The 22,740-nt window shown below is 36.2% G+C and overlaps 1 protein-coding gene across 8 annotated transcripts in view; it reads left to right on the top strand.

The window, feature by feature from the left end:
- Positions 1-22,740, top strand: part of MYO9A (myosin IXA) — a 235,527-nt gene that overhangs the window by 47,892 nt on the left and 164,895 nt on the right. For all 8 annotated transcript variants that reach the window (XM_047767208.1, XM_047767209.1, XM_047767211.1 and 5 more), the window contains 4 exons: positions 5,357-5,454; positions 7,549-7,675; positions 17,395-17,484; positions 21,236-21,352. In XM_047767208.1, coding sequence (XP_047623164.1) covers positions 5,357-5,454; positions 7,549-7,675; positions 17,395-17,484; positions 21,236-21,352 — 432 coding nt within the window. The remainder of the gene's footprint in view (positions 1-5,356; positions 5,455-7,548; positions 7,676-17,394; positions 17,485-21,235; positions 21,353-22,740) is intronic.

Below are 22,740 nucleotides of genomic sequence, written 5' to 3'. Positions count from 1 at the left end.
ATCACTTTCCTCACATTTATTGTGTTTTCAAATTTATTATAATCTATTATAACTTGAATTTTGATTAACTTCTATTGCTTTTTCTTGCAAGTTAATTAATGAAAGCAAGCAGTCTGTCTGACTGCTGAGGATCTTTTGCTTTATTCTTTCCTCTTAGGTCCTCCTCATAGTATATTTGGGGGCAAACTAAACTTTGTTTTCCTCTGAGTTACTAGAACTTATGTGACTAGCACTATAGGAAGAGGATTTGAGGATATTTTTGCAGTTTGTGCTGTATTATTTATCATACATTGTATGGAATTGTATAAATGATCCTAAGGGGGGACTTTGTTGTTGCCCATTATATGGTAATTTAATTCCTTTAAAGGTTATCCTTTTTTTTTTTGCTATTTTAGGGCTGCACTTGTGGCATATGGAAGTTCCCAGGCTAGGGATCGAATTGGAGCTACACCTGCCAGCCTGCGCCACAGCCACAGCAACATGGGATCCAAGCCACGTCTGCAGCCTATACCACAGCTCACGGCAATGCTGGATCCTTAACCCAGTGAGTGAGGCCAGAGATTATATGTGGCAAGTGACTCATATTGATGCATATGTAGAACACATTTAGCAATGTGTAATAATGGTAATAATCTATTCAAATGGTTTTACCTTAAAGCTGGTCCTGAATAACTTCAGTAATATCAAAGGTTAGTTTTACCTAATCTTAATATTTTTCTGAACCAAGCTTTGAAAGATTTTAGGGCCCAGCCATAAGGCCTAGTTTGGTGATAATTGCCATAATAGATTTCAGGATGCTATTAGTCCATCATGCTGTGGAGAGATTAGAACATACTATCGCATTGAGACCAAGCTCCCATCCTGGTCATTACTACCTTTATAGGAACCAAACTATTTTTATAGCACCTGTCGTCCCATTTTCTGTGAAGTAGACCTGCTGCAGTACTTTTAGGAATCTTTATGCAACTTGGACTAGAGCCTTTGAATCCATAATTGTTTCCTTTCTCTTTAAGTATTTCTATAGCACAAAGATTCATAACTCCTATTCAGTATCCAACAATTTATTTTGTGTTGTTGTTGTTTTTGGTCTTTTTTTTTTTGTCTTTTTAGGGCCACACCTGTGGCGTATGGAGGTTCCCAGGCTAGCGGTCTAATTGGAACTGTAGCCAATGGCCTATGCCGCAGCCACACCAGACCCAAGCTGTGTCTGTGACCTACACCACAGCTCATGGCAATGCCAGATCCTTAACCCACTGAGTGAGGTCAGGGATCAAACACGCAACGTCATGGTTCCTGGTTGGATTCGTTAACCACTGAGCTGCGACAGGAACTCCTCAATATCCAACATTTTATAAATTTATGGTCACTCCCTCAAATAACTGCCTTTTTGGCTGTATGCCAGTCTAATATGAGGTGTCTTGCATGTCGTACAACTCATTTGCATATATTTTTCCATTTAAAAGCTCCTTAACATCCATATTATGTTTGATCATTGGTTGTGGTTAGTACCTTTCATACAAGAAGCAACTGTGGCTCAGAATTTAAATGACTTTTCCCATGGTGATGAAGCAAGTTAAATAGTGTAAATTGGAATTTGTATTAGGCTATATATATATATTTTTTTTGGTCTTTTTTCCTTTTCTTGGCCTGTTCTTGGGGCATATGGAGGTTCCCAGGCTAGGGTCGAATCGGAGCTGTAGCCGCCAGCCTACACCAGAGCCACAGCAATGTGGGATCCGAGCCGAGTCTGCAACCTACACCACAGCTCACGGCAACGCCGGATCCTTAACCCACTGAGCAAGGCCAGGGATCAAACCCGCAACCTCATGGTTCCTAGTTGGATTTGTTAACTGCTGAGCCATGATGGGAACTCCTAGGCTATATTCTTTATATTCTTTCTTTTTAAATGATCTTCAGCATGATACTAACTCTTAAGGTCAGTTATTCAGATTCGTTTCCTGTATAATCAACTGGTAGCTATAAAAAATGATTTTTTCTAAACGCCATTCTAAGAAATATAGACAGAAAAAAAAAAAGAAATATAGACAGTGTAGAAAAAATGTGTAATTTGACTCTGCCCTTCACTTTCTCTCCGTGGTAAATGGTTACTACATGCCAGGCTTATTGTAGGTATTTGTAAATGAGAAAGGGTTCTCATCATCTCATACAAAAGGAAAAAGGGCTGATAGCATGAGGGAACATTTTGGTGGGTTTTGGGGGAGAGTGCAATGCAGTGACATATTGTCAAGTAAGGTTAGTGCCTGAGCTGAGTTTAACAAGAGGAACCAGGTATCTTCTTCCAGTGGAAAGGGTTGTAACAAGTTGTTTAGTTCCCTGCCTTATTCTTTGACCCTTACCATTTCATTGTCTTCTGAATGATCTCTAACAGTGAGTATTTGTATCTTGGTGCTTGAAGGCTTTTCTTAGAACCCTGGAAGGCCTTGTGCTCTTGCATGGCCCTCTAGAAGTGCTAGGAATTAACAGCTTCCTCCTCCTATCTCCAGAAGCCCTCAACCAGTAATTGATAGGAGATGGTGTATAAGTGCTCCAGCTGCTTCACCTTTCTTTTTTTTTTTTTTTTTTTTTTTTTTTGTCATTTCTTGGGCCACTCCTGCAGCATATGGAGTTTCCCAGGCTAGGGGTCAAATCAGAGCTGTAGCCTCTGGCCTACAGCACAGCCACAGCAACGCGGGATCCGAGCTGCATCGTCTTTGACCTACACCACAGCTCACGGCAACGCCGGATCCTTAACCCACTGAGCAAGGCCAGGGATTGAACCCGCAACCTCATGGTTCCTAGTCGGATTCGTTAACCACTGAGCCATGACGAGAACTTCACACCTTTCTATTTTTTTATACTGTTTCCCATAGATTACTTAGGGATTAAAGTCCAGTTACCCACTGTGGTAACTACTTTAATATTATACCCTGTTCAGGCTACATTGCCTTCCCTATTTTACATAACCATTCTACTACTACTTGTACTGAATCTTGATTTGGAAATCTGCTTCCATAGGAATCCAGATTAAGATAAAGATATTTCTGGTCTGGTAGATTAGTCCATTCTGGAGTTTTTCTAATACCATTGTCACCAGGGGAATAGATATTAAGTAGAAGTATTTAAAAATTAATTAAGATTTTGGTCTTCACTGAGACCACTTTGTATTTCTGATTTGACTATGGATAACAAAGTATAAATGTATTTATAATTTTAGTACATTTTTTAGTTTACTGTCTCAATATTTTATAAACATTGTTTTATTCATTTTGAGGGCTAATAATAACAATGGTCTGTTATGAGCATCATTGCTGTATCTTTGAATTTACACAAGTGGAAGGATAGTCCTTTTTCCCTACTTATTCATTATAGAAAACTTTTACTGAATCATAAAATGAGTAAGCTGTTCGTAGTTTGGAGCGGAGGATAAGCAAGAGGTTTTTAAAAAGCTTTTCTGTAGGTAAAATAAAAATGTGTTAACTGAAAATTTTTTAGTGGGAAGGATGTTAGCATGTCTATAGAAATGTGTCTTAAAATCACTTACCAAAAATTTTATAGTCAGAAAATTAAATGCATGTGTTCACAGAAAGAACCCTTCTTGAGCGTGAATTAAAATTTTTTTTTTTTTTTTTAAGTGCTGCATTTGCAGCATATGGAGCTTCCTGAGCTAGGGATTGAATTGGAGCTGCAGCTGCTGGCAAAACCACAGAAATGCAGGATCTGAGCAGCATTTGTGACCTATACCTCTTCTCTCGGCAGTGCTGGATCCTTAAAACCAACTGAACAAGGCCATGGATCAAATCTGCATCTTCATGGATCCTAGCCAGGTTCATTTCTGCTGAGCCACAACGAAAACTCCTGAATTTAAAATTAAAAAAAAATTTTTTTGGCTTTTTAGGGCTGTACCTGTGGCATATGGAGGTTCCCAGGCTGGGGGTCGAATCAGGGCTGCAGCCGCCAGCCTACAGCACAACCACAGCAACTTCAGATCCGGAGTCACATCTGTGATCCACAGCACAGATCATAGCAACACCAGATCCTCAACCTATTGAGCAAGGCCAGGGATTGAACCTGCATTTGCATGGATACTAGTCTGGTTCATTACTCTGAGCCATGATGGGAACTCCCTGAATTTAAAATTTTAAACTATGCATGTGTACCTTTCCATATAGAGAATAAAAATATTTTCAATAGCATTCTAAGACTTACTTTAAACTTTAATATTTACATATATTTATTAATTTATTTTTACAGTGCCTAAAATAGGTTGTACATGGTAGGCACTTGATAAATACTTTTTAAAAAATAAATGAGCACTTTGTTTATGTCTTAAGGAATGTCTCATTCAGTTAAATAATTCGTTGATTATTTATTTACTTCAAAAATTATCCACCTTCTTCTTGGCACTGACTTGATATTGGAGATCTATAGTGAATGAGACAAATAATAGTTGATATGTTCATTGAGTATTCAATACAATGTTTTATAGGAAGGTAAGCATTAGAAAAGTAAATACATGTGAGCACGTTTTTGAAAATGTAAGTGTAAAGGATTGTGAGAAAATATAGTAAAGAGATTTAAAGGCCATATTATTGTTTTGAAGTTTCAGATTATGTGTACAGTGTTATTGTTTGACTTTTGGGGGAACTGAAATGCAAGAGTTGCTCTAAAAGAGTAATGCTTTTTTGTCTGGTAGTCCATAACTGTTTTTACTGACTCATGTGTATCCTTTGCAGGTTTTTATACTTTCACATATACTTCTTTTTTTCACTTATTGATTGTCATATTGTTTATGTTATTTCTTAGGGACTATTTATGTTATATCTAGTATTGATATAATGTTAAACATCTTTGTTATAAAAATATCAGCTCCATTTCTCAACTAAATTACTGCCTCTTCTAAAATTTATTTTTGTATCCTAGGGTATAGTTCAGAGCCTTGCAAATGGGTAGGCATTTATTACATTTTTTGTTGAGTAAAATTTGTTTGTGGAATTGAGCTCTCTTAAATGCTTTGGATCTCCAAGACTCTTCAGAACCACTCAAAATCAAACTTGGTATCAGAATGTTTTATAAGTATTGCTAGCTTTTTATCTTAAGTTACTTTTGAGATCCTTGCTTTGGTGAGTGAAAGAGAGAAAAGTTAACTTACTGGTGTTTTGGTAGGTATGTGTTTAGTTTGCATACTTGTAAGATAAACGGTCTAATGTATTTGGCAATGTCTAAATATTTCACCAGCTCTAATTTTTATACATAGGTATACTTATCTGAAATTAATATATTTCCGAGTGGCTTATGCTGCTTTTGATTCAATAGGTAATCTAGATTTTTCTCCCTCTATTTTCTTAAAAAAAAGCAGGATTGTTTCACAGTGGAGGGGGAAGATTTGAGGCATGACTTTGAACGTTTACAACTAGCCATGGAAATGGTAGGATTTCTTCCCAAGACGCGAAGACAGTGAGTTTATTTATTATATACTCATAACTTCAGTAGAGAACAAATCATGATGTGTGTTTCAAAGAATTCCCCTCCTTGATCATTTATAAATCCTTTTATATTGAATTGTAGTACATTTGATTGTATGACATTTATTATTGTTGGAGATATGCATTACATATTTGTGTGCGAGAAAACATTATCGTGGTGATTACTGAACCCACATAGTTTAACTTGTAACTGTATAAATTACTACTAAAAATCATTTTTAAAAAATGACTCAAATTTATGTTTTTATGTTTTGAGTTTCATTGGTTTTTATATTTCAGTTGATACTGAGTTTCCTCTCTAACTCAGAATGTTTTTAAGAATTATTCCTTTATAATTGATTTATATTGTGTTTGAATCATGGTAAAATTCAAACATTTAAAAATGTTAAATTATTTGAAAAATTACACCATTAAGTTAGATGTTGATTCACAACCTCTGAAAGTATAGCTGTTAGGTTCTTAAAGCAATATCTTTGTTTTATTTAAAAAGTTTCCTCATTTTAGGAGTTCCTGTCGTGGCGCAGTGGTTAACGAATCCGACTAGAAACCATGAGGTTGCAGGTTCAATCTCTGGCCTTGCTCAGTGGGTTAAGGATCCACCGTTGCTGTGAGCTGTGGTGTAGGTCGCAAACATGGCTCGGATCCTGCATTGCTTGTGGCTCTGGTGTAGGCCGGCGGCTACAGCTCCCATTAGACCCCTAGCCTGGGAATCTCCATATGCCACAGGAAGCGGCCCTATGAAAGGCAAAAAGACCAAAAAAAAAAAAAAAAAGCTTCCTCATTTTAGGAAAATACAGTTAAAATTTTATAGACTCATTATAAGGAAATAACTGGACAAGGCACAAAGATGTGTGTACATACAGATTTCTAGGAAGGGCTTTTTTAGATGGAGTGTTCAACTGCATTAAATGCCTTTGAGATGTCATGTAAGTTAAGGACACAGTATACTTTTTTTAGTGGCATGAGGGTTTTCGGTAACTTTTGTAAAAATTTTTTTTGTGGGGAGCGGGGATTGTACCCATGAAACATGGAAGTTCCTGGGCCAGGGATTGAATCCAAGCTGCAGCTGCAGTCTTTGCTGCAGCTGTGGCAATGCCAAATCGTTAACCTACTATGCTGGGCTTGGAAATGAACCTGTGCCTCCACAGTAACCCGAGCCACTGCAGTCAGATTCTTAACAGTAGGAACTCCCTATGAGACACTTTAGTGAGAGGCAGATACCAGAGTATGATAGTAAATAAGGAATGACAGAGTGAAAACTAGGAGTGTAAGTTAACATTTCAGTAAGCTTGTTTGTGAAGGGAAGGAGAAGATTGGGATCTAGGATGGGTTGTTTAAAGTAAGAGGAAAGTGAGATTATTTTGAGAGAAGGTGCTTGTCAGGTTCAGGTGAGAGATAGGAAATAGGTATAATGTTCCAGAGTAAACTGAGTTCATGAGATGTAGAGTACAAGTGTAGGGTAGCTGTTGGCTGGAGAAGGGGCAAGTGTTCTTAGAGAGGAGGGAGCGACAGTCCAGGTGTAGGTGTTTCACACTAAGGGCCTGATACTAGATAATATACCCCAGTGGCCTCATGAAAACATTCATAATATGATGGGCAGTATATTATATAGGAGAACATTTTAAGAACTATAACTAACACTAAAAAATCACCTAGGTTATGTTAAAAAATACAGATTCCAAGGCTAAGGCTTTTCCTTTAAAGATTCTGATTCAGTAGATCTGAAATAGACAGTGTAGAGAAGGGGCAGGATGAAAAGCATTTAGAGTCATAGACTTTTGAAACACTACACTGATTCAGACAATAGTAAGAAGTCACTTTCAAACCATGAAATCTGACACGTGATAAAATGCTGAAAGTAGGGTTATATAAAGCACTTTGCACCATGCCTGACATAGTAAACACTCAATAACTTTTAGTTATTATGATTATTATCCATGTATTTCTTATTTTTCTGAAGACTAAATACTTTGTAGTCGTTAATTTGCTTAATTAGAAATTTGGAATGAAATAAGCTTAGAGGATGCACACAAGCAAGTTGTAATTTATGGTTTTATTTTTACAGGATTTTCTCTCTTCTCTCAGCAATACTTCATTTGGGTAATATCTGTTATAAAAAGAAGACATACCGGGATGACTCCATAGATATCTGTAATCCTGAAGTTCTACCTATTGTCTCAGAATTATTAGAAGTGAGTGATTACATTCTCCATTATCATTTCAAATACTAGGTATCTTCTCAGTTTTTATTTTGTGTAAATGTTTTGTAGGTGTATATGGATTAATACTTTTTATTAATAGTGTTACTCCAGAAAATAGGATTTTTGCTTTTGTCTGTGCCAGAATCTTTAGATGATTTCTGTTTTCTCCCCTTCCTCCCCCTGCCTGAAATATCCAAATTCCTCAATTTGCAATATTTCACTCTAGACTATATCATGTTCTAGACCTTTGTAATTTTTTATGTATTTGAGGTAATTCTTATACTAGGATTTTGGTTAGACTCATCTTAAAAGGGGTATAATTTTTATACGTTCTTTAACAGAACAAGGAAATCTCATCTGAGCATATTCACATATCTACGAATATTTCTATGTAACCATTTATGCCTATATAAAGATAATAATCTTCACAGCAAAGGAAACCATAAAACAAAAAGACAGCCTGTAAACTGGGAGAAAATACTTGCAAACTATGTGACCAGCAAGGGATTAGTTTCCAAAGTATACAAACAGCTCATATAGCTTGATATAAAAAAAACCCATAGCCCATTCAAAAAATGGGCAGAAGACCTAAATAGATATTTCTACAAAGAAAACGTACAGATTGCCAACAGGCTCAACATTGCTAATTTTTAGAGAAATGCAAATCAAAACCACAGTGAGGTCAGAATTGCTATCATCAAAATGTCTACAAATAACAAATGCTGGAGAGGGTGTAGAAAAAAGGGAACTCTCCTGTGCTATTGGTGGGAATGTAAATTAACATAGCCACTATAGAGATCAGTATGAAGGTTCCCTAAAAACTGACAGTAGAGTTACCATGTGAGCCTGCAGTCCCATTCCTAGGCATGTATCTGGAGAAAACTAACTCAAAAACACTTATGTACCTTGATGTTCATAGGAGCACTGTTCACAGTAGCCAAGACAGGGAAGCAGCCTAAATGTCTATGGACAGATGAGTGGATAAAGAAAATGTGGTACATATATGCAATGGGATATTACTCAGCCATAAAAGGAATGAAAGATTGCGATTTGCAGCAACTTGGATAGACTTGGAGATTATCATACTAAGTAAAGTAAGACAGAAAGTTATCATAGATATCAAATATCATGTAATATCTTTTATATGTGGAATCTAAAAATGTGATACAAATGAACTTTTCACAAGATGGAAACAGACTCACAGACTTTGAAAACAAAATGCCAAATGGGAATGGTGGGGGAGGCATAAATTAGGAATTGGGGATTAATAGATAAACACTACTATATATAAAATAGATAAATAACAACAAGGACCTACTGTAGAGCACAGGGAGCTATATTCACTATCTTACAATAACCTGTAATGTAAAAGAATATGAAAAACAATACATACTTATATATATTTGTGTATAACTGAATCACTTTTCTGTATACCTGAAACATTGTAAATCAAGTATACTTCAATAAATAAAAATTAGGAAATTCCTGTGTGGTACAGTGGGTTAAAGGATCTGGCATTGCTATAGCTGTAATGCAGGTTACAACTTGCAGCTGCAGCACAGGTTTAGTCCCTGGCCTGGGAACTTCCAAATGCTGTGGATGTAGCCAAAAAAAAATTTTTTTTTAAAAGATAAACATGAGATCATACTGTGTCTAAATAATCCATTACCACATGTATCATCCTAGCCTTTTCCCCTTGCTTATCTGTAAACTTCCACTCTAACAATGAGGACACCGTCTCTCACCAATCTGCTGTTCATTTAGTTATTCAATCAATTCTAATATACCTGAATAGCAGTATTAGAATTTTTAACCCATACTCGTATGGGAAATGACTTTATCAAGTCATTTGGCCTCTAGTTTTACAGACTCCATTTATTTCCAAAATTGCTTAAGCTAGCACCTTTCCCTCCCTCCCTCTGCACTGAGGGTCTGTATATTTGTCGTACAGTTCTCATGTCATTGTCTGTGTTCTTTCCTAAGACTCCCCCAATATCTTAAATAATTTTCTAAAATTTTGTATAATTAAGATTCACTCTTTTTGGTGTGTGGATTGTGACAATGCGTAATGTCGTGTATCTTCCACTACAGTATCATATAAAATAGTTTCATGGCCCTAAAAATTCCGTGTCCTTCACCTCTTCAACCCCTCCCATCAAACTACTGATCATTTTACTAGCTCTGTAGGTTCGCCTTTTCCAAAATGTAACATAATTGGAATCATATAGCATGCAGCCTTTTCAGACTGATTGTATCACTTAGCAATACACATTTAAGATGTGTGACGTTTATTGGCTTGAAAGCTCATTTATCTTTACTGCTGGGCAATACTCCATGGTACGGATGTACCACAGTTTGTTTATCCGTACACCTGTTGAAGAACATCTTGTTTCCAGTTTTTTGTGATTGTGAATAATCTACTTTTTTCTATTAGAAAATTACTTACCTTTCAAATCTTGGTTCCTGTGCTACCTCATGGGATTTAACCTTATTAGTGGTCTAAACTGACTCCATCAGCATAACCATTTAATTCTCCTTAGCACAATTTAATATTGGCTTTGTAGCCTAAAGGTCATTCTTTACTAGTGTGTGTCTATTAGGTAGCGGCAATGTTCTTTGAGAGCAGTGGTTGCTTTTTTCTTATTTATCTAACTTAGTGTTTATTATTTTGTGCATACCTTTGTGCTGCTTATTAATTTAGTGGAATGAGCTAGCCTGGCTGAAGGGGCAGGAGTGAATACCTTGAGTTGGAATTAGACTCACTCATTGGAAGGAAGTTTCGGGATGTGGATTGTGGAATCTGAAAGCTGTAGTTTTAAAGGTCATGGGTCGGAAAACAGATGATATTTCAGGTGATATTTTAGTCAAACATTTGATATTGTGGTAATATAGAACATTGTGGCTAGTGGTCTCTTACAAGTTCAGGCATTCAGCAGGTATCAAGGCTTCAGTATTGGTTTGTTTTTTTTTCTAAAAAAAGGAGAAATCCAATTCTGAGAATTGGGCTTACCAGAGGCAAAATTAGACCAAAAACTAAATGTGATTTGTTGTTGTTGTTGTTGTTGTTGTTGTTATTGTTGTTGTTGTAGTTGCTATTTCTTGGGCCGCTCCCGCGGCATATGGAGGTTCCCAGGCTAGGGGTTGAATCAGAGCTGTAGCCACCGGCCTACGCCAGAGCCACAGCAACGCGGGATCCGAGCCACGTCTGCAACCTACACCACAGCTCACGGCAACACCGGATCGTTAACCCACTGAGCAAGGGCAGGGACCGAACCTGCAACCTCATGGTTCCTAGTCGGATTTGTTAACCACTGCGCCACGACGGGAACTCCTAAATGTGATTTTATAATCAAGCAAATCTCACTTTTTAACTCAAGCTTCTCAAAATACTTTTTGTTATGTATAGTTTGGACTGGTTCTAAGAATGGAGGTTTAGTAAAAAGTAGAAAGAAGAATATCTTCAAAGTTAAGGAGCTAGAGATCTGACAAGACCTACCAGGATATGCTGCCCATAGTTAGATTTTATTTTTAAATCGGATTTTCTCTAATTGATTAAAATTGATAATAATAATTGCAACCTTAAGGCTTTAACTGAAATAAGATTAAAAAATAGGCATAATAGCTGGTGTAATTAAAATGGAAACTCTTTTGTTAAGATTTAATTTAATTCCTCTCCTTCCTAAAGTGATTCACTTCAATGATAGAAATAGAGTTTTAGGGGAGTTCTCACTGTGGCACAGTGGACTAAGAATCTGACTGCAGTGGCTTGGGTTGCTGTGGAGGTGTGGTTTTGATTGCTGGCCCAGAACTTCCATATGCTGTGGGTTTGGCCATAAAATATATATAAATATTTAGTTTTTAAAACAAATGTTTTAGAAATAATAGTTTATTTTGTCCCATTACTTTTTGTAGTTATCGCAGCAATAGTGACTGTTTTGAGTTTTCTATTTTCTAAGTCCTGTTTGGCATAGATGTTTGTGAAGGTACTGAAAGGTGAATAAGCTCCAGTAGATAAATTGAGTTTGATTGTGGAGTATGCTTTTTTTTTTTTTCAATTTTATTTATTTTTTATTTTATTTTATTTTATTTTCCCACTGTACAGCAAGGGGATCAATTTATCCTTACATGTATACATTACAATTACATTTTTTCCCCCACCCTTTGTTCTGTTGCAACATGAGTATCTAGACATAGTTCACAATGCTACTCAGCAGGATCTCCTTGTAAATCTATTCTAAGTTGTGTCTGATAAGCCCAAGCTCCCGATCCCTTCCACTCCCTCCCCCTCCCATCAGGCAGCCACAAGTCTTTTCTCCAAGTCCATGATTTTCTTTTCTAATGAGATGTTCATTTGTGCTGGATATTATTAGATTCCAGTTATAAGTGATATCATATGGTATTTGTCTTTGTCTTTCTGGCTCATTTGACTCAGTATGAGATTCTCTAGTTCCATCCATGTTGCTGCAAATGGCATTATGTCATTCTTTTTTATGGCTGAGTAGTATTCCATTGTGTATATGTACCACATCTTCCGAATCCAATCATCTGTGGATGGACATTTGGGTTGTTTCCATGTCCTGGCTATTGTGAATAGGGCTGCAGTGAACATGCGGGTGCATGTGTCTCTTTTAAGTAGAGTTTTGTCTGGATATATGCCCAAGAGTGGGATTGCGGGGTCATATGGAAGTTCTATGTATAGATTTCTAAGGTATCTCCAAACTGTTCTCCATAGTGGCTGTACCAGTTGACATTCCCACCAACAGTGCAGGAGGGTTCCCTTTTCTCCACAGCCCCTCCAGCACTTGTTATTTGTGGACTTATTAATGATGGCCATTCTGACTGGTGTGAGGTGATATCTCATGATAGTTTTGATATGCATTTCTCTTATAATCAGCGATGTTGAGCATTTTTTCATGTGCTTGCTGGCCATCTGTATATCTTCCTTGGAGAACAGTCTATTCAGGCCTTTTGCTCATTTTTCCATTGATTGATTGGCTTTTGTGCTGTTGAGTTGTATAAGTTGCTTATATATTCTAGAGGTTAAGCCCTTGTCGGTTGCATCATTTGAAACTATTTTCTCCCATTCTGAAAGTTGTCTTTTTGTTTTCTTTTGGGTTTCCTTTGCTGTGCAGAAGCTTTTCAGTTTGATGAGGTCCCATGGGTTTATTTTTGCTCTAATTTCTATTGCTTTGGGAGACTGAGCTGAGAAAATATTCATGATGTTGATGTCAGAGAGTGTTTTGCCTATGTTTTCTTCTAGGAGTTTGATGGTGTCCTGTCGTATATTTAAGTCTTTCAGCCATTTGGAGTTTATTTTTGTGCATGGTGTGAGGGTGTGTTGTAATTTCATTGCTTTGCATGCAGCTGTCCAGGTTTCCCAGCAATGCTTGCTGAATAGACTTTCTTTTTCCCATTTGATGTTCTTGCCTCCCTTGTCAAAGATTAATTGACCATAGGTGTCAGGGTTTATTTCTGGGTTCTCTATTCTGTTCCATTGGTCTGTCTTTCTGTTTTGATACCAGTACCACACTGTTTTGATGACTGGGGCTTTGTAGGATTTCTTGAAGCCTGGGAGAGTTATGCCTCCTGCTTGGTTTTTGTTTCTCAGGGTTGCTTTGGCGATTCTGGGTCTTTTGTGGTTCCATAGAAATGTTTGGATTGTTTGTTCTAGTTCTGTGAAAAATGTCCTGGGTAATTTGATAGGGATTGCATCGAATCTGTAGATTGCTTTGGGTAAGCATGGGCATTTTTACAATATTGATTTTTCTAATCCATGAACATGGAATATCTTTCCATTTCTTTACATCTTCTTTGATTTCTTTGATTAAAGTTTTATAGTTCTCGGCATATAGGTCCTTTCCCTCCTTGGTCAGGTGTATTCCGAGGTATTTGATTTTGTGAGGTGCAATTTTAAAAGGTATTGTATTTTCGTATTCCTTTTCTAATATTTCATTGCTGGTATACAGAAATGCGACTGACTTCTGAATGTTAATCTTATATCCTGCTACTTTGCTGAATTTATGAATCAGTTCAAGTAGTTTTTGGGTTGAGTCCTTAGGGTTTTCTATGTATAGTATCATGTCATCTGCATACAGTGACAGTTTGATCTCTTCTCTTCCTATATGGATGCCTTTTATTTCTTTTGTTTGCCTAATTGCTATGGCTAGGACTTCCAAAACTATGTTGAAGAGCAGTGGTGAGAGTGGGCATCCCTGTCTTGTTCCAGATTTGAGTGAGAAGGCTTTCAGTTTTTCCCCATTGAGTATTATATTGGCTGTGGGTTTATCATAAATGGCTTTGATTATATTCAGGAATGTTCCCTCTATACCCACTTTGGCGAGGGTCTTGATCATGAATGGATGTTGGGCTTTGTCTTTTTTTCAATTTAAAAATATTGTTGAAGTATGATGATTTACAATGTGTGTTAATTTCTGCTTTCAACAAAGTCATTCAGATATACATATATTATATATATATATCTCCATTCTTTTTCAGAGTCATTTCCCATTCATTTCCCATTTATGTTATCACAGAATTTGAATAGAGTTCTTACTGTGCTACACAGCAGGTCCCAGTTGACCATCCGTTCCATGTACAATATGGCATATGTGCCAATCCCAAACTCCTAGTCTATCCTTCCCCCCTCCACCTTTGCCTTTAGTAACCACTAATTTTGTTTTCAAAATCTGTGAGTCTGTTTGTTTTGTAAATAAGTTCATTTGTATCATTTTTTAGATTCCAATTATAAGTGATATCATATAATATTTGTCCTTTTCCATCTGACTTACTTCACTTAATATGATAATCTCTAGGTCCATCCATGTTGTTGCAGATGACATTATTTCATTCTTTTTAATGTCTGAGTAATATCCCATTATATATATGTACCACATTTTTATCCATTCATCTGTCCATGAACATTTAGGTTTCTTCTATGTCTTGGCTATTCTAAATAGTGTTGCAGTGAACATGGGGGCACATGCATCTTTTTGAATTAGAGTTTTCTTCATATATATGCCCAGGAGTGGGATTGCTAGATCGTATAGTAGTTCTATGTTTTATTTTTTGAGGAACCTCCATACTGTTCTCCAGTTGTTCTTCAAATTGTAGTTGTACCAATTTACATTCCAACCAACAGTGTAGGAGGGTTCCCTTTCTCTACACCTTCTCCAGCATTTATTGTTTGTAGACATTCTGACTGGTGTGAAGTGGTACCTCACTGTGATTTTGATTTACATTTTTCTAGCAATTAGCCCTGTTGAGCATCTTTTCATGTGCTTTTTGGAGAAATGTTTGTTTAGATTTTCTGCCCATTTTTTGATTGGGTTATTTGTTTTGGCTGTGCCCTTGGCATACGGAGTTTCCTGAGCCAGGAATCAAACCTGTGCCACAGCGGTGACCCAAACTACAGCAGTGACAATGCTGCTCAACCCACTGAGCCACCAGGGAACTCCTGTTTTTTTGATATTGAGCTGAATGAGGTGTTTATATATTTTGAAGATTAATCCCTTTTTGCTTCTTTTGAAAATATTTTCTCCCATTCTGTGGGTTGTCTTTTTGTTTTTTTTTATGGTTTCTTTTCTGGGCAAAAACTTTTCTTTTTCTGTCTTCTTTGGCCACTCCATGGGATATGGAATTCCAGAGCCAGGGGTCAGATCTGAGCCATAGTTTCGACCTAAGCCACAGGCCACAGTTGCAGTAACGCTGGATCCCTAACCCACTGTGCCAAACCGGGTATGGAACCTGAGTCCCAGCTCTCCCAAGATGCCACTGATCCCATTGTGCCTTTTCCCTTTTCCTTTTTTTTTTTTTTTTTTTGCTTTTTAAGGCCACACCTGCAGTGTATGGAAGTCCCTAGGCTAGGGGTCAAATCGGAGCTGTAGCTACCAAGCTATGCCACAGCCACAGCAACTTGGGATCCAAGCTGTGTCTGTGACCTTCACCACAGCTCACAGCAATGCTGGATCCTTAACCCACTGAGCTAAGCCAGGGATTGAACCCAAATCTTCATGGATATTAGTTGGGTTCTTAACTCTCTGAGCCATGATGGGAACTCTCTGCAATATCATTTTGGATCCACCTCCTAGAGTAATGAAAACAAAAAGGAAAATAGGAGTTCACATTGTGGCTCAGCAGTAACGAACCTGACTAGTATCCATGAGGATGCCGGTTCAATCTCTGGCCTTGCTCAGTGGTTAAGGATCTGGCATTGCTGTGAGCCGTGGTGCAGGCCAATAGCTGAAGCTGCAATTTGACCTCTAGCCTGGGAACTTCCACATGCCCCAGGTGCAGCACCCCCACCCCCCCCAAAAAGTAATTGTTGCAGTTCATGTTAGAATATTCTGCCTATATTTTCGTCTAAGAGTTTTATAGTATTAGTTCTTAATATTTAGGTCTTTAGTCCATTTTGAGTTTATTTCTGTGTATGGTGTTAGAATGTGTTCTAATTTCATTCTTTTTTTGTGTGGCTGTCAAGTTTTCCCAACACATTTATTGAAGAGACTGTTTTTTCTCCATTGTATGTTTTTGTCTCCTTTGTTGTAGATTAGTTGACCATAGGTGCATGGGTATATTTCTGGGCTTTCTATCCTTTTCCATGAGCTGTATTTCTGTGTTTGTGCCAGTACCACACTGTTTTGATGACTGTAGCTTTGTGGTATAGTCTGAAGTGAGGGAGCCTGATTCCTCCAACTCCATTTTTCTTTCTCAGGTCTGCTTTGGCTATTTTGGGTCTTTTGTTTTTACATAAAAGTTAAAAAATATTATGTTCCAGTTCTGTGAAAAATGCCATTGTTATTTGATAAGGATTGCATTGAATCTGTAGATTGCCTTGGGTAGTATAATCATTCTGACAATATAAATTCTTCCAACTGACGAACACAGTATATCTTTCCATATGTTTGTGTCATCTTCAATTTCTTTCTTGGTGTTTAATTCAGAGAAACTCAAACTCACATGTGGGAATATTCACTGTAGTTTATTTTCTAATAGAGTAAAATTGTAGGTAGTACAAATGCCTACAATAGGAGAATGGATTGCACATAGTGGTAATTTATATAGTGAGATGCTGTATAGTAATTAAAATGAATAAACTTGATCTAAATTATCAACATAGATCTCAGAAATGTGTGTGATATAATAACATGAACTGAAATGAGACATATGTGTATGTGTGTGAAAATGTGAACTGAAATGGTACATGAGAATTCATGATAGTGTTGGCTTCTCCAGAGAGAGTGAGAACAAAGGAAACATTAACTTTATCATAAAGTTTAACATCTGTAAGTGAAAAGTAAATATTTTAAACATGAATAAGCATCCATTATACTGTTTCTGGAATTCAGGAACTGTTGTCACTTTTTATTCCTTGTTGTGGGATTATGATTGATCATCTTAAAATATTTTTTGTGCTATTCTGTATCTTTCGTATTCTGCACAATGAAATGTTTCTCTATTATGATCAGAAAGAAAACTTTAAAAGACCCTTCTGTCTTATTTACCCTTTGTGTACTTTTTATGGTGATGTGGGGTGAGTGGGACACTTAATTCCACTTTGACCAATATTTAAATTGCCCATTGAATTGTCTTTTTGTTTTTCTCTATTGCATATTTGCTAATCTCATTAACTTTTTTCTCTGTTTGACTTTTAAATAAATAATTCAACTGTTATCACAAATCTTACATATTGAATTTACTTTTCTGCTGTATAGGTTAAAGAAGAGATGCTATTTGAAGCACTAGTCACAAGGAAGACTGTGACAGTGGGAGAAAAGCTTATTTTACCATATAAACTGGCAGAGGTATGAAAGATTTTCTTTGAAATCAAAGAGCCCTGAACATTTTTAGAAGTTTAGGTTTATATTCTTTTTCTTAACAAAATGAAAATAACAGCAGTATTGATTGAAATATTTTCTCAGCTCTTAAAATTTGATCATGAATTTTCTATCAACTTAGAAACTTAAAGTTGAATGTGATTTTAAGCAATAAGTTTACATTTTTCTTCAAAGATCTTAATCTGTTCACCATTTTTAGGTTTTGTGTTCTTAATATGGGATAAATAGATGGTAGGTAGAATTACAAATGAGCTGTATTTGACCCAAATGATTATTTCTCTTTGAGACAGTTTTATCTTTCATTGTCAGCCACTCTTTTGAAGTTGTTTTTGTTTTTTTTTTTTCTTTTCTTCCTGGTCTCTAAAAGATGAGGTGCCCTAAGACACAGTCTTTGTCTTTTCATCTCTGTACTCTTTATTTTGATTGTCTCACCCAGTCCCATGGCTTTAATTAGTATTAGTATAGTAAGGATTCCAGGTGAGTTTTATTGCTGTTGTGGATAATATTAACCATTTCACCACTCTGTATAGAAGTATAGGAGTAGGAAAATTATTGAAAAGCCTACTATTGTATAGTGAAATTTTATGAAAGTGATGAGAAATCCAACTGACAATTATTATAAAGATAGGACAGGAATATGAGATTGGAAGATACAGAGGTGGAGAAACACTGATTTCACTGTAGAAATACTTTCTAGGCAAACATCAATCCATTTGTCATTTTTTGGGGTCCCTTCTAATTGTACCTGCCCGTCTACATTTCTTCATCATGTCAGGTATCTTATGTCATAATTCATAGTCTCCAACTTTGTGAGCTCCTTTCTAGACAATAGAAGAAGGCAAACTGTCTAATAAGAGTTTGCTTTTTCTTTTACGTAATGGTTCAATGCTTTTATATTTTCTTCCTCAACTTTTTTCATTATTAAATATTTCTTTATTTTTACCTACATTTTAACTTTAAATTCAAATTTCAGAGATGATTTTTATAGCCCTTGCTTCATTATTGTTTATGTTTATTCGTTATTAAATATTGGAAAACCTTTTTTGTGCCTAGAATTGTGCTAGGCATAATGGGTGAAATGAAGGACAATCCTTAAGGATTTTAGTATTTTATCTGAAGAGCATTGGAAAGCTCTTAAAGTGTTTTAAGCAAAAAAGTTGGCTTAGATTTTTTTTTTTTTTTTAAGGATCACCCGTCCAGCAATGTGAAGATTCTATTAGAGGAGAGTGTGTTAGTTTTCTGTAACTGTGTAAGAAATTTAGTGACTTAATACAACACAGATTTATTATCCGACATTTTCCATGGATCATCAGTCTGGGCACAGGTTAGCTGGGTCCTCTGCACAGGGACATACCAGGTTGAAGTTGAGATATTCATGAAGCCTGTGACCTTCCAACATCTTCCAAGTTAAAGGTTGTTGACAGGATTCAGTTCCTTGCAGTTGTAAGACTGAGATACATAATTTCTTGTTGGCTATCAGGGACCATTCTCTGCAACTAGAGTCTTTTTGCCATTTCTTGCCATGTGATCCTGTGCACATGACGTTTTGCTTCTTCAAGGCCAGAAGGAGAATCTCTGCTGGATGGGCTTAGTCCCTAATAAGAACTTTCTTTGATTAAGTCAGCTCTACCCAGGACAGTATCTCTTTCATTAGCTAAAAAATTCAGCTGATTTGGGACCACAATTTTACCTTTAAAATCTCTTTTACCATTGTCATATAACATGAGACAGTGTGGGGAGTGAAATCCATCATATTTACAGTCCTGCTCACACTCATTAGGAGATGATAATGTGTACACCTGGTGATGAGAATCTTGGAGACCATCTTTGGGTTATAACACAGAGGATATGAGTGAATGTGGAAGGATGAATTTGGAGGCTGTAGTAGTTAGTGCAATGCTGACTGCTTTGTCTAGAATGGTGGCATGCTGATAGGGAGAGATGGATATGTTTAAAAAAAAAGAAAATTATGTGGTGAAATCATTAAGATTTGGGAAAAGTTTGCTTAATGGGAAGCAGGGAAGAAGAAGGAGATGTCAAGGATTAATCCTGATTTTTCTGGTACACACAGCTGTAGGAAGATTGGTACCATTCAGTGAGACAGGAAACACTGAATGAGATCTTGTTTGAGTGGGACAATAATTAATTGGTATTTGAGATTAATAGCTGTAATAGGCAGGACTGCATTTCAATAAAAAAAGAGGCAAAAAGTATAATATTGGGAGTTATAGGATGAATAGGCATTAAATTCATATATTTGGTGTATTTGGATTCTCTCTGAATTTTTAAATTTAATATGAAGGTTTGTCTTTTCACTCAAAAAACTCATATTTCTTGTGATAACTAATGTGTTTTTTATTCTATGTGTGCTTTTATGTCTTATGCTTGTTTGTTTAGTTTTAAAATATTTTGCTTTCGTTGAATTTAATCAGGTTGTCTTTATTCTTCCCCCCACTCCAGGGAAAAATAGAATGGTTATTCTCTTCATTTATTCTTTTGATTTTCTTGATATTTTTAAGATACTTTGTTGATAACTTGCCTAAGAATAGAATTTTAGGGCTACATTCTTTTTTCTCTCAGAACTTTTAAATATTTTCCAATTATTTTCAAGTGTCTGGTGTTGAAGTTAGAAAATTTGATACCTGTCTTTTCTTTCCTATGTAGGTGTTTAGGTAGTTATTTTTGTTCTAGAAATGGAAGGCTTTTTTTTTTTTTTTTCCCGAGAAATTCATTCATCATCTAACTGTCTTATATCCATTTTACAAGTGTATAAGCTGTAGCATAAGAGTTTAAGTAACATGACCAAAGTGAAATAGCTAGAATAAGTAGAGAAACTGGGACTGGGAGATAGTTTAGCTATTAATCATTACTCTCTACTTCCTCTAAACTTAAGACCCTAGATATAAATACGTACTTGACATATAAGCTTCAGAATAAGTCTGTAGAGAATAAATACGTAAATCATTAGGATTTGTATTCTTTTAAGTGCTAGGATTCATTTGTCTAAGATATATGTCCCCCTCATCCCTCTTTTTGGTTGTAGTACCTTCTAAATGTTGGATTTTTCAAGTAATAGACTTTATTTTTTACAACAATTTCAGACTTACAGAAAAGTTGAGCAGATAGTACAGACAGCTTTGATAAACTAGTGAAAGCTTGAAGTGAGGATAAAAATAAGTCACATACGTCATGAAAGAATTGTTACTGTTTGGGGATGGAGAGATTATAGAGGTTACTGTGGATGACAAGCCGAAGACAACCAGGAATGTAATTGTGGTGGTATTATGATTATATTTTAAGAGTCTGGCTAGGATTCCACAGATAACTGATGCCTTTTTACTAACAGATTTATTTCTATTCCTGGAATATTCTTTCCCACTTTAGCTGGCAAAATTGATTTGTTTATAAACTTCCTATTATACCTTCCCTACTAGGTGAAATGTATTTTCGGTAAAACTGTTTGGAACTAAGTGACCTACATTTTGTTTCCTTTATTTTTCATGGCAGTTTTATCCTAGATTCCCTGAGTTGGATTAAATTAATGAGTATGTATATAAAACTTCAATTATAGGCTATTTAAATTGAGAGAAAAATTAATTTCTAATTCAGGATAATAAACTTTCTCTCTTGAATGAGAGAAAAACACTTTGTTATAGGATCTTAGACTGTTGCCATTTTTGCTTGGATTCGTAACTTTTTTTTTTCTTTTTTCCTCCAGGCTGTGACAGTGAGGAACTCCATGGCTAAGTCTTTATATAGTGCCCTGTTTGACTGGATAGTTTTTCGAATTAATCATGCACTTATGAATAGTAAAGATTTGGAGCAAAATAACAAGGTAGACATACATTGGATTATTATTATATATTTTTCCTGAAAAAAAAAACTTTTAATAAAATGGTTAATGTGAAAATTTAAAAAGAAAGAATTATATAGAGTAATAAGTAAGTATGACCTTTTATCAATATTCCTGCTATTTCTTTCCTTATTTCTGTTTCTGTGACCCTATCCAGGGAAGTTCTCTGTCTTTCCAGGGCTTTTTCCTTCTTTCTTTTTTTTTTAATCAATAAACTTTATTTTTTAGAGCAGTTTTAGTTTTATGCAAAAGTTGAGTGGAAAGTATGGAGATTTCCCACATTCCTCTTTCCCTCCCTCAACATACAGTTTCCCCTTTTATTAACATCTCACATTAGTGTGGCACATTAGTTATAATTAGTGAGCCAGTATTGATGCATTACTGTTAACGAAACTTCATAGTTTTCATTAGGGTTCAGTCTTTGAGTTGCATAGTCTATAAGTTTTGGCAAGTGTATAATGATGTGTATCCACTATTATATTGTCATACAGAATAGTTTCAGTGACCTAAACATTACTTGTGCTCTCAGAGCGTTTTTTCTTAGATACTTATATTCCTACAGATGCATGTGTACAGAGTTGCTTTTAAACGTAAAAATGGGGTCATGCTATCTGTATTGTTTCTAGTTTGTATTTTTTTTTCTTTATAAGGCTGCACCCATGGCATATGGAGGTTCCCAGGCTAGGGGTTGAATCAGAGCTACAGCTGAAGGCCTATGCCACAACCACAGCAATGCGGGATCTGAGCTGTGCCTGTGACATACACCTCAGCTAACAGCAATGCTGAATCCTTAACCCACTTAGTGAGGCCAGGGGTCAAACCTACAACCTCATGTTGCTAGTTGGATTCATTTCTGCTGCACTACGTGGGAAACTCCTCTAGTTTGTATTTTTTTTTTAAAATTATTTATTAATTATTTTTTTCCCACTGTACAGCAAGGGGGTCAGGTTCTACTTACATGTATACATTACAATTACATTTTTCCCCCAGCCTTTCTTCTGTTGCAACATGAGTATCTAGACAAAGTTCTCAATGCTATTCAGCAGGATCTCCTTGTAAATCTATTCTAAGTTGTGTCTGATAAGCCCAAGCTCCCGATCCCTTCCACTCCCTCCCCCTCCCATCAGGCAGCCACAAGTCTTTTCTCCAAGTCCATGATTTTCTTTTCTAATGAGATGTTCATTTGTGCTGGATATTATTAGATTCCAGTTATAAGTGATATCATATGGTATTTGTCTTTGTCTTTCTGGCTCATTTGACTCAGTATGAGATTCTCTAGTTCCATCCATGTTGCTGCAAATGGCATTATGTCATTCTTTTTTATGGCTGAGTAGTATTCCATTGTGTATATGTACCACCTCTTCCGAATC

This window comes from Phacochoerus africanus, chromosome 2 (assembly GCF_016906955.1).
Source record: "Phacochoerus africanus isolate WHEZ1 chromosome 2, ROS_Pafr_v1, whole genome shotgun sequence".
Lineage (NCBI taxonomy): Eukaryota > Metazoa > Chordata > Mammalia > Artiodactyla > Suidae > Phacochoerus > Phacochoerus africanus.
The sequence above is the reverse complement of the archived record's forward strand: the minus strand, read 5'-3'. Positions and strand labels throughout refer to the sequence as shown.